The sequence below is a fragment of the Hydra vulgaris genome, chromosome 11 (genome assembly GCF_038396675.1).
Source record: "Hydra vulgaris chromosome 11, alternate assembly HydraT2T_AEP".
Taxonomy (NCBI): domain Eukaryota; kingdom Metazoa; phylum Cnidaria; class Hydrozoa; order Anthoathecata; family Hydridae; genus Hydra; species Hydra vulgaris.
The window spans coordinates 12,093,460-12,107,427 of NC_088930.1; the positions used below are offsets into that span (position 1 = coordinate 12,093,460).

At 26.4% G+C, this 13,968-nt stretch overlaps 1 protein-coding gene across 5 annotated transcripts in view; it reads right to left on the reverse strand.

The window, feature by feature from the left end:
- The window catches only part of LOC101240177 (uncharacterized), a 54,831-nt gene extending 41,294 nt beyond the window's left edge, over positions 1-13,537 (reverse strand). For 4 of the 5 annotated variants that reach the window (XR_010641774.1, XM_065810123.1, XM_065810124.1 and 1 more), the window contains exons 1-4: positions 13,460-13,537; positions 10,615-10,648; positions 4,708-5,008; positions 4,284-4,453 (exon numbers count right to left, since the gene is read on the reverse strand). Coding sequence is in view for 4 of the 5 variants with exons in the window: in XM_065810123.1 (XP_065666195.1) it covers positions 4,284-4,453; positions 4,708-5,008; positions 10,615-10,648; positions 13,460-13,483 (529 nt within the window). In the remaining variant the exon portion in view is untranslated. Of the gene's footprint in view, positions 1-4,283; positions 4,454-4,707; positions 5,009-10,614; positions 10,649-10,955; positions 11,018-13,459 lie in introns of those variants that run through there. The other variant, XM_065810126.1, reaches the window with a different exon arrangement.
- Between the last annotated feature and the right edge of the window lie 431 nt (positions 13,538-13,968).

Genomic DNA, 13,968 nt, shown 5'->3' on the forward strand with positions numbered 1-13,968 from the left:
AGTCTCATTGTTGACTTTTATTTACTATTTACATTGTTAGCGTTTATTTACTAAAAGAACTGCTGGTCTGTGGTCAGTTTTCTATGATAAGCGTCTAGCTATACTAAAGCTCAATACGTTAGAATATCGTTGAATGTTTAAGGATTTAGTTTTATGCTACAAAATTTTTAATGGTAAACTGGATACTGACCAATCAAATGTTCTTAATCGCAATTGTAATTTAAACAGTACCAAGTTATTTCTTTTCTAATCGATTTGTTAATGTTTGGAGTAGTTTACCGGAGAATGTCGTTTCTGCATCGTCTGTCTTGGTGTTTAAGAACAGTCCAGCTGTACTGCTTTGTTCTAATGGATACAATTTTGTTCAAACTTGTTCAATCACTTGATACAACTTTAACATTTCAGTAGAAAATCTTTTAATGTATACTCCAGTATTAGTGGCCTTCGGGTCCTTCTGTTGTTTTCAAATAAATAAATATCAAATAATATTCTGTACAATAAACAATTTGGTTTAAATTAAAAAAAAAATTTTCCGATTGATTGTTTAATTAAGCTTGTTAACCATATGTAGGTAATTTAGCTTGTGAACCATATGTCGGTAATTGAGCTTGTGAACTATATATCGGTAATTGAGCTTGTGAACCATATAACGGTAATTGAAAAAACGTTATCCTTTCACAATTAAATGAGAACTACAGTTTTGCTAGCTCAGAAAGTTTAGACCGAAATGGAAGAGGCACCCTTATACTTGTTAATAAAAGATTCTCAAAGAAAACTGAACATATTGATCTACCTATTACTAAACCATACAAACCTGTTCATAACATTGATCTTACCAATTGTCCGAACCTTTCCAAAACTATTGCCACGTGGATACTCATTATGTTTGATATTCTGTGCATATATCCCAATCTGGTCACTAACTACTCAGCAAGAAGCATCTTTCCAATTTGCACAACTCATTGAACCAGCAATTAGTTGTTAAACTACCAACAACAAACCCCTTATTCTTTTTACAGGTGACCAAAAAATCCCATTTTTACTTACAATAATATTTTAACCCAACTTTTTAACACCTATATCTAAAATAGCAAAACCACTTTCTATGGTAGATTATTGGCCGATAGCTATCACATCTGCTCTGTGCAAATTATTTGAATATATCTTGTGTATATTTTTTGTTAATCATAAAAAGGATAACTGGACCACAAATAAACAGTTCAGGTTCCTCCCTGGACATAGCACACTGAATGCTATAATTCAAGTAATAGAAGACTTTAGCTACACAAAAGACAGTAAAATGTCAATATTTGTCATCTTTTTTGATTTTTCTAAAGCTTTAGATATGATTGATCACAACAAATTGCTCTTAAAACTTTAAAACTTGCTCCCTAGCTGGCTTACATCACGGATTGCTATTTATCTACACAACCGCCGTCAAATAGTAAAAACAATTGACCATGTAACCGAATGAAAATATATTAAACCTGGAGTCACTCAAGATAGCGTTCTTGGACCTATTTTATTTATTTTATTCATACATGATATGAATGATCTTTTACCACCTGAGACAAACCTACAAAAATACGCCGAAGATATATTAACTTGCATCATCTATGACAAAGGTGCAAAAAACCTACCTCAAAATGCCATTATCAAATAGTCCAGTTCACTACCTACCGTAGTGAACTGGGCTATTTAGTAATGGGATAAAACTCGATCATTTAAAGTGCAAGCATTATCGATAGAGAGTAGTCACCTTAATCAAGTTGCAATTCCTTCACCATTTCTTTTAAACTCTAAACCCGAATAAAACACTCAATTAAATCTACTTTAAATTTATAGATCCATCGCACTTCTTCTTTCAACATCTCACATTCTGTTCTGCGCCCCTGTACTCTCGTCTTGCAGTATTGCAGTAAAAAAAAGAGCTACAACTATTCCACAAACAATCACTCAAAGTTTTGGAGATCAATGCTATAAACTCACATCATTAGAATATCTATCACAATATCTAAGTGCTTATTGATAGAACAAATATAAAATTACTTAAGAAAATCCTATCTAACCCAACAAATGCAATAACTTCAAAACTACTTCAAACCACAGGCAGAAACCTTGACAGATTATTATATAAAACCAATACTGCTAACACTACATTGTATCAAAAAACGTTTGTTTAGAAATATTTACGCATATTTCAAGATGGTATCGAAAACCTTTACCTTCTTAAGTAATTCACTGTTGTTACATCTCCCACTTATCATTTTTAACCTGAGAGAATAATACTCCATATATATTACGAAGAAAAAATTGTAAAATTAATTAATATGCTATGAGATTTTAAATAAATACTTATAATATAAAATAAAATAAAAATAAACATGTTTCATCGAAATTATGATCCAAAGGCAATAAATTCTTAGCTTAAATTCATGATTTGAAAATTAAAAGAAACTGCTCTTAGGAAACTTACAATCAAAAATTTTAAATAGAAATTTAGAATTGAAATTTTAACATTTGAAAATTATAAATAAAAAGTTCAAATTTTTAAATCGAAAGTTCTGGAATCGATCATTTTATAATCAAATTAAAAAAATACCATAACTTTAAATCTGCCTTTTATAAAATGCCAATTAAGTCGCCAAGTTCGAACCCCAAAAAAAAAATCATAAATGATACATGGTCGCAGCATTTTTTTATGAACAACTACTATCGTTTAGTTAATGCAAAAATCATAATATAAATCAATCTTCTGGTAGCATTTAAAATAAGGAAGAAGTTAGAGTTTAAAAAAAACGTGTAAAAAATACCAACAATTCTAAGACGATTCTAAGATTATAAACTAAATTTAGTTAATTACTTAAGAAAACATATTGTTTATCAACACTACATAATGTTGGTAAGTAAAATGTTTAAGTGTTTATTTGTATGTTTAAGTATTTATTTTAAATAATAATGGTATGAAGCATTTTTTTTATTTAAAATCAGCTACACAGGTTTTGAGGATAACCTTTTTTTATTTAAAAAAATAAAATAAAATAAAACATTATTAAAGTCATTATGAAGGGTTCTAATGAGCATGTCTTTAAGTCAAATAATTAAACCGATACAGTTTTGAGTAGAGTGAAGGGCCTATGTTTTTAAAAAAAAAATAAAAAGATATTTAAAAGAATTGATTGTTTTAGTACTTTTGCCCAGTGCTTCCTCAAAAATAAAGGGCTTATAAATGTTGCATGATCATAACTTTTGAAAAAATTATGTAAGAAAATTTAAAACCTGTTGATGAATTTAAATTCAGTACAATATAGAAAAAAAAAGGATTTTATTAACTAATTGTTCTCTCGTTTACTTTTATTAATTATTTGCCTTCTTTTATTTATTTCTATTTTTATCAACTAATTGCTATTAATTAGTTTTATTAACTAATTCTGCTTTTATTAAATAATTGCTCTCCAATAATGTCATCTCCAATAACCTTAATATTTTGAATAAAGTTCCACCTGAAATAATCATGAACATTTTTAAGTTTAGAGTTTGCGCAATGCTTGAAAGTGTCAGATTTGAATCATCAAAAAATCCTGCCTCACCACTGCCCCATTATTATGTTTTTCAAAGGAAATTATGAACCTAATTGTGTTCTCCTTTTTGCATCATTTTAAAAAAAGTCTTTTTGGAATTCTATGTTAATACTCTAAATTACTAGTTTAAATTGATACTGTGATAGGTACGTCTCCTTTTGTAATGCAATCTATCAAAACAAATCTTTTAAAAATGTTTAGCAATTGAAGTAATTAAATATCAAAAAGTGAGAATTTAAAAAAAAAAATTGTTGACAGAACGATTAAGTATAAAGACTTTTGATACTCTAAACGTCCTTAAAAAACCGTAAGTCAAAATGGCGGTTTCTCGGTTTGAAAATAATAATTTTTAAAATGCGGTTGGAAAGATTTGAAAGCTAAAATTGAAGCGTATCGCTCTCTTAAAAATTGATTATATTTTTAAAAACTGTGTGTATTAAAGTATTTATTTTAAATAATAATCAAACAAAAATTTTTTTGTCGATATACAATGTATATATACAATGATGATAAGTCTTAAAATGGTTAACGGTTATGTATGTTATACATAACCGTTCATCTTTTTTAGACTTATCATCATCTGTCAACCAATGCATGTAAACATTCTTATTTTACTCTTCATTTGCCAGACAATGTATATCAAAATGTACGCACATATCCATATCTGTCAAGTAAAAACTTAAAACTAAAAAAATAACATACTTATAGAACCAAGTAAATAATTTTGAACAGGTCCAACGGTCGAGTTATTTGGCAATGTAACAACCAACGAAGACCACCCATCGCCTAAAGTGGTTCTCACAACAACCTCCATATAATAACTATGGTTAGCTTTTAGATAAATTGGAGAAGAAGCTTGTTTGTCTGAATTTCTATATAAAAAAAGGGTTTAAAGTTAGTATTAACAATTTAAAAAGCAAAACAGTTTGTGAACCAAGGTTGAAAACATTTTTTTATTTTAAAGGTGAATTTTTTTATAAAAAATCCTCTATGTCTTAAAATTTAGAAATTTCTAGATCTAGAGGACTTTTTTTAAAAAATTGACGGTAGTACGATGCCCCACCACTTCAAAACTCGTGTCGTCGGCCCTGTATAATAGAAATATACAAACTAAAATAAAGTATACATTATCCAATTCTTGCTTAAAGAACTCCAATTTTGAGAAACAATCAGTTTAGCATTTAGAGGATCGTTGTCAATACTCAAATAAAGTTGGCACATAGCATTACATGTAGTGTAAAATATGTAGTTTCCAGACTGTGGAGGAGCAAACCATCCACGTGCCTTTCTGCCTGAGTTTGAGCCACTAATATCTAAATCAACCGCTGTAATAATGTTATGGAAGTAGGAATTATTTAGGTTTTGTCTTAAGTATTCCAGATCAGCCAGAACGTTTGAAAACGCTTCACCAAGTAATCCGGGTGAATCTTAAAATATAAAAATACTTACAAAATATTAACTTTGCAAATAAACTCGTGTTTAAATGTAGATAAATACATACTTTTATTAAAATTTACTTTTAACATGGTTTCAATTTTTAAATTTTATTATTAAGTATACAAAAAATGCTTAAGTATTATTTATATAGGTTGTTTTTTTTAACTATCTATGATTAACAGTCTTAAGATTGCTGATTTTTATTGCTCATTAGAGACTTAAAAAAAACATCTATTGCAGAAAATTTAGACTTGATGTCACGTTTTTCTCAGTGCGTATGCTTAAGTGCTTGTGATTTCCTTTTTAAAAACCATTCTGGTATAGTTTAATATGGGAAAAAGGTACGCTACCTTTGTGTTAAAAATATCGTATATCCAGTTATGGACTTATTTTTATCTAGTTAGGTATTTATGTAATAGAAGTTACTTAAATTTGCAGAAAAAGATCATGTATAAGAAATGTGTGAGAGATTTATATTGTTCATAAATATTTTATTTGTTTTCACAGCAACTTCTAGAGTAAAATAATTTAGAATTTTCATTTTTTTAATGTTTTATTTTTTTAATTTTTTCATTTTTTCATTGTTTTAAAACTCTTGCATATTTTCAAAAATATAAAAAAAGATCAATGCTGAAGTTTCCTTTAACTAATATATTAGCATAAATTGTTTTGTACTTTGTGACTTATAGCTTGCTAAAAAATTGCGAAAACTACAGAAATTATTGGCTATAAAATATAAAGTTTGTAAACAACTTATTCATGGTTTTAGATTGAAATATGGTCAACTTGCATTATTTTAAGCAAAAATATCTCTTCGAGTTAGAGTGTTAAGTCAGTAACGTAAACCTCAATAAGCAACGATCAATAATAACTTCTGCAAAGCGAACTAATACATCTAAACAGTCTATATATAGACTATTTAGATGTTTAAAGATAAACACATACGTGTACAACAAAGCGTCTACATAAATGTGCATTTTTATTTAAATTTTAAATATACAATTTTAGTTTGTTTTCTACTACTAGTTACTTATTTCCTTTTATCGTTTTATCATATTTTATAATATATTATTTATCGTACTATTCTTTATTTACATATTTATATATTTTATACAGTGTGCAATGAACACGTTGCTAAAAACCATAAATCTATTGAGTGCGACAATTTCAATAACTGGTTACACATAAAATTTAACATTATTAGTAGTTCGCAAAATTTGCGATCTCCTGGTATTTTGTAATTTGTAATTTTTAACTTATATCATCCGATATGCAAACTCGTTCTTACACAACTAATTCTCCCGACCTGATACGCTAGTTTAAAAATGCGAGTACTACGATACTAATGAGTTTAATTCTCTAACCATAAATATAAACCTAATCAACTTCTTACTCCTTAGTATTTTTTTCCTGCTTATTGTAAAGATGAGCTTGAATCTATAACTAATTTCTTAAAATTTTTCTTTTATTTTTATCTTATATTTTATAGCTAAATCTGAAATAACGTTAAAACAAATAATTACCCACAAATAGTATAGAAATTGAAGACTATACATTGGAGCATACACCAACTGAATCTAATTGTAAAGTAGAAAAATATATAGAAAGAGCTACAAAAACTTTGATCATGACAATTTATTAAATTAAAAATACTTCTTGGTCCAATTTAATTAAAGACTTTGACAACATCAATCATTCAGTAAAATTAGTACTTAATAAAGCTTGGGAACTAATAATATCCGCACTTCAAGAGCTTGGACACTAATAATATACCGACTTTAAGTGTTTGGGAACTAATAATATCGCCACTTTAATACTAAGAAGAGTTTGGGCACTAATAACATCCGCACTTCAATTTTGAAACACCAAAGGTTACATTAGATTACAAAGATTATTGTATGTAGTGTATGAAAATAAATCATTACTAACTAAGCTCCTCATATTTGGGAAAAACTCCTTTTTAATCAAATTAAGGCTTTAACCTCTAAATTTACCTTTTCACCCAATTAAAGCGCGGAGGAGCCAAACCACTTATGGTTATTATTATTATTTACTTTTTATAAGTTTTACTTCTTCTCTGTGTTTTCTACTAATACTACTAATTTACTTCTTTTTTGTAGTTTCTATTAACACTAATATAATTATAACATGGTTTGTACTAATACTAATATTACTACTTAATACAATATTATTATTATTATTGTTATTACTAATTTTACCTTTTTTTGTTGTTGCTATTAACATTATTATTAAAGCTATTATTATTACTATATCATACTATTACTATTACTATTTTTGTTTTTAATGTTATTAAAAATTTTACTATAACTATTATTGTTAAATATTAATAATATTTGTATTTAATAAAATTTTGTAATTTTAGAACAACTTCAACTATTATGTTAGCCATCAAATTTACAACAAGAAAATAAAATGTTATTTCAGTCATACTCTCATTTACACCATGTGAGACATGTTTTCAAAGTCATTAGGGGCAAATTGTCATATAAACATATGTCATATTTACTTCCATACTTTTTTTTCCATTAGTTATAAGTGTAAAGATTTCAGATTAATGTTAGTTATGCATACAAATCTTGTTATATGTAACAACATTAGTAAAATTAACTAGAGACTAAGCTTTGGCATTATAACTAGGATATAATGTAGAAGCTTTATTATTTATTTGTTTTTTATCCTATGGTGACCTAATTATTAAAATGATATTATTATGATACTATTAAAATCACATTGGACTTGACTTTATTAGTTTGCTAACACATACCCAGCAAATATTTTATAGCGGATTTTTAGTGGATCTATGTAGGCTTTTTGAGCGGTTTACTGAATTTCGCTCATTGGTTATTTAGTGGACCATTGTTGGCAGCCACCGGAATTGGCTAACGAATGACTAGCCACTATATCACATGTTGAAAAGTTATCGGCTGGCAACTTATAGCAGATGCTGCTAATGGACCACTAAGCAACCTGAACAAAACTCGCTGAAAATGTCTGGTCTACTGCGGATATCCTATAACAATGTTTTCAGAGTATATTCTGACATTATTTTTTAATTTAATATTTTATAAATCATGGTGCGCAGTAATGAAATGAAAACCAAGAGAGTAATCACACTGCTAAAATCAGAATCTTGATAACAATGATAGCTGTAAGGTTAAATAGCTCAAGAAACTCTACATTTTAATATCAACCATAAAAGTTGCAACGTGCAACCTTAGTTTTTAGAATATTGATATATTTAAGGATTATAATTTAAAATTTTTAACTTTAGGTGAATCGATAAATTATGTATTTATTATGATGTATATTTTATTTTATATTGACTCGAATGCTTCTTTTTGAACTTTGCATCAGATATTTGCTTTGGTCTTTGGTACAAAACAGTGTTAGAAAACTAGCAAATCAGTTTGCTAATAAATTGGCTTGTAAATCAAAACAAATATTGAAATAACAATGTCTCAAGTTTCTAAGATATTCATAAACAAAACTATGATCTTCTGTTTATGGTTTATAAATTCACTTCAGCATCGAGTTTGTCTTTGTCATTACAGAGCCTTCAATATTTTATGTAGAACCAATTTCTTAATGCTCTGTGCTTGTGACACCAGATAAACTGAGACCATTACCAATAACATTCGAAAGAAAGTTTTCTTTTTAAAGGGTTTACTTCATAGAGCATATTTTTTGAGCGTTTTTCCAAATGCATTTGACTTTATAAATCTACAGGTGTGTTAAGATATAATTATGACAGCCCCTCATTTCATGATAACTTCCCATACCATAGAGGCTTCTTTTTCAAAGGTAACATGTTAAAAAAAAAATAATCTAAAGCTTTTTAGAGCTTATTTATAAACAGCTATAATAATAAACGAATAAAATAGTTTTAAAAAAAAAATCGACGAAATAGTTTTTAAAAATTTTAAAAAATCTAATACTTGTATAAGCTTAGCATTTTGTACAATTTTTTAAGATGTGTTTTAAAATGATCATTAACAAACAGTATATTTGTTGTAATATTTTACTTTTTTCAGCGTGCAACTTACCAAAAAGTATTTGCATTTTTTAACATCAGTTGGTTTTTTAAAAAAAATAATTTCTGAATTTATTTTTTTTCTTTGCTATTTATAACATTTACTTTAAAATGTTTGCTAAAAATTAACTGGAAAGTATAAATAATAACTGGCGTCTCGTTTAAACAGATTTCTACTTAGGCATATGAAAATATCCACAATATTTAACACACAACGTGGTTGCACAAATAAGAAAATATATGCAAAGAGGTTTTAAAGTACTTGAAAGATTCAAAGCATTATTTAAGCTTGATTTGCATATACTTGGTTAAGGGTACGAGTTATGTTTGCATTGTATTAGTTGTATAAACATTATAAACCATTTTATCTAATTTTATAATCAGTCAGAATATGAATACAAGATCTTGTCAAGACAGTAAAGTCCAAGACCAAGACATTTGGCCTCAAGACCAAGATATAAGTTTTTAAGACCAAGACATCAAAAAATAAACCCAAGACAAAGATCAAGACTTTAAAAGTCCAACACAATAATGCTCACACATGTATGTATACTTTTAGGCCTTTAGTTGATTTAATATTTTACCATTTATACAGGTTACTCTATTATAAATCGTAATAACACATTTATTATACAATTATGTCATTGAATATTGTGTAATGCACTGTTGCAGTCTACAAAAGGTATCTTTAATAATAACAGAAAACTAATTTAAAAAAAATATTATTAAAAACAAAATGCATTAAAAAAAAATTGTGCAAGACCTTCACACTGAGAAGCTAAGAATAGCACACATATAGCTGACATGCTAGGCTATTAGCCAAGACAAATACGAAGTGGGAGGGTGTGAAATCCCCATTTAATGAACTTTTATAATATTAGTTGGCAAATTGGAATCTTTTATGTGCCATCAGTCGGCAAAATAGGACTCTTACTATTTATCTCAAGTCGACATATTGGGGAATTAGAGAAATTTTTTTTTTAATTGTTGGAAGTCTATAAAAGTCAAAATAAAGAGGGTCCTTTCCCCTCCCCCTCCCCCTTCCCCCAACACATACGACGCCAACTCGCGCAGACCCAGCCAGAAATAAAATTTAAAGTTTACATAATCTACATAAGTACTTTATGTTTTTAAAGTGAAACAGACCTATCCATCCGAGACCAAGATCAAGACAAATGCGTTAGGTCTTCAAGCCTTAAGACTAAGACCGAGAGCAAGACAGTTAAGTATGAGTTTCGAGACGTCTCGAGACCAAGAAGTTAATCTCGAGAGTTACATCCCTTGATATCGGCCATTTATTTACAGCAAACATACTATTATTAAAACTAATAATAACTAAAACAAACCTATTTAAAGTTTGTTTTAGTTGTTATAAATTATTATTTTCAAATTTTTTCTTGATCATAACTCCCCCTCCCCTTTTTTTTTTAATCTAAGAAACCCAAGGCCCCCCAATATCAAAATTGTGGTTACGGCTCTATAAAGTATGACATAAAGAAGTAAACTTTAAATAATTGTAAAATTTTTAAATAATCACAAACTTACATGTTGTACATTGAACAGGTATTCCTATAGATATCTGAAAATAAAATTTGGTATATTTTTTTTATTATTTTTTGTATGTTAATAAAATATTTATATTAAAGTAAAATGGGAGCAGTTTAGTAGTTGCAATAATTAGAATGCTTATGAGTCAATTAATTTTCATACTACATTGAATGCCTAAAAACAAAACAAAAATTTAATTGTTTTTAAAATAAATTTATGATATATTTAAAACAACCCTGATTATTTCATTTTTTTAATTATTTTTATCATTCATCTGCTATATATCAATGAATATCAATATTTATGTCAACAGGCAACTGGCAATAGAGTAAACTGACCTGTATCTGACGGTGTCCTAACTATGGACTATTTTCAGTAGCTTTAATGCAGAGTGGTATTAAACTGCTATAAAATAAGATGAAATATTTTAACTTTGTAATTTTTAAACTTACCGTTTAAAGTACTTAGTTGCTCATTCTTTGAAGTCATTCTTAAAACATTTGATAAATTTTTTTTTACCGGAAACTTTTGGTATTTATAATGACATTAAATTAATTGAATTGCTTTAAAAACTTTATATAAGTTAATGCGTATTCTGGTGAATGTTTTCAAATAAAACAACTATTTTTATTTTTTAATTTCTAAGATAAAATTCAATTCTGGCATTGTATAAATATATATATACATACTACTACTTGAAAATCTATTTTTAACTCTTCTATCCAAATCGTCCCTAACTAGCTCATTTAATTACAAACCGGGTGATTTGGATTTAGCCATACCATAATTTCTATAAGTTTTTCAATACTTTTCTCATTTGAAATACACAGCATACACAGTTTTAATTCATTATTTGTATCATTATCCTCTTAAAATATGAAATTTGGTTCAATTGTTATATTTCCAGAAAGCAAAGCGTAGTCCTGATAAATTTGTAAAAATCCTTTTTGTTAAGTTTGCTATCTATTTTTAGTATTTTAAGTTTGCCTTTTATTTTTCTGGCTTATTATTGCCAAAACACGCCCAAAACTATAACATTATCTTCACCATGTTTAATTGTTGGCACTGTACGCTCTAGCAAAGTCTTTAGATCGTGAGATAAATACTCTTTTGTCTAAACCGTCAATATGATATTGAATTTGTTCGCTCAACCAGTTTTTCTAATTATGTTTTATTAATTACGATTTTTTAGCTGCTACTCATCCTCGGAGACCGGCAGAATATAGTCGCCTTTTAACTGTTGAAACTAACACCTTATATTTTGCTTTAAAGTTACCTTTATATATTGATCTTTAGCTACTGTTGTACTGTTATGGGTAACACTCCGTTTCTGTCTTGATTACAATTGATTTTTTGTTGTATTTTTAATGTATAATAAACCCTTTATATAGAAATACACAGTTTTTTTGCAGTTTCTCTTTAATTTAATCTTCGCCTTTAAATGAACAAATTGCACTTTGTTTATTTATTGTTAACTTTGACCGTTTTGCCATTATAAAATTAAAAAAATATAAACGTGCAAAAAGACTACTCTAATATAATTTAATTAGCACACTGTTATTAAAGAGATATTTTTTCGGTCTGCTAATAATAACTGACAGAAAGATTTAACAAATAACTTTGGTAACATAGTTGCATAAACAAACTTAGTTTTACCAATTTCATTCAACAAATTCAATGATGAAATTAGTTATATATATGTATATATATATAACTACTTTTATATTTTATATATATATATATATATATATATATATATATATATATATATATATATATATATATATATATATATATATATATATATATATATATATATATATATATATATATATATAGACAACATGAGATTTAAGCAGTATATATATATATATATATATATATATATATATATATATATTCATTTATTAATTTATATATATATATATATATATATATATATATACTGCTTAAATCTCATGTTGTCTATAAATTTTCTTGCGCTGGCTGTAATGCCAGTAATGTTGGAGAAACCTCCAGACACTTGGCAACTAGAATAAATGAGCACCTTAAAAGTGATAAACAGTCTCATATATTTAAACGCTTAAGTTTATCTCTTAATTGCAAAAATTTGGCTAACTGTGATTCTTTTGAGATTTTGGATAATGTCCCAACCAAAAACAAATCAAAGATAAAAGAAGCTCTCCACATTAAATGGGAAAGTCTCTCACTTAATAAACAAACCTCACATTATGCTATAAACTTATCTATTTAATTTGACTGTCAGTTTATTTATTATTACTTTTTCAGACAGTTGGTTATTTTGATTGGTTATTTACCGAGTTATTTTGTAATAAATATATTGGTTTATTATGTATTATTTTTTGTCCGTTGATATTTCTTTGTAAAGACTTCTATTTTTTAATATTTATTTCAGAGTTTTTTACTATTGTAAAATAATCTTTGGAAAATATAAATTTTACGAAACATGTCAAGAATAAAAAACGTCGTGTTATTTTTAAAAATAAATATATATATATATATATATATATATATATATATATATATATATATATATATATATATATATATATATACATATATATATATATTTATATGTATATATATATATATATATATATATATTTACATATATATATTTATATGTATATATATATATATATATATATACATATATATATTTATATGTATATATATATATATATATATATATATATATATATATATATATGTATATATATATATATATATATATATATATATATATATATATATATATATATATATATATATATATATATATATATTACATCTTGAGAAATTTTTAATAAGTAAAGCTTACCAAGAAAATAACTTCAAGTTTCATTTTGTAACAATCAAAGTAAAAACTTTTACTTTTTTACTATTGACTTTCAAGAATATTTAGAAAAAGAAATGCATAAATAAAATACATATTTTATTGGGTAATAAAATATGTATTTTAGAAATATTAATGAAACAAAACAATCGCGTATTTAGACCTTCAAATTAAATCTGTATTCATGAAAAATATTTTAGAAAGAACAACTCTTTTCACCAGTACTTAAAAAAATCAAATATTAATATGAAAAAATAAATTAATAAAATGAGAACCAAAATCAACGAAGTTTATACTTTTTAAAAGAAAAATGAAGCAACAGATTATAAATTGAAAATTAACAAGATGTCCAAAAGTTATATTTGCAATATTATTTTAAAATTTTTTTTTTTTGTTTCTTTTTTTTTCTTTTTTTTGTTTCTTTAAAACGCGTGAAAAAGATAAATAAAAGACCGTAGAAAATTTTTAAATGTCTTTTTTTGTTAATGGTATTT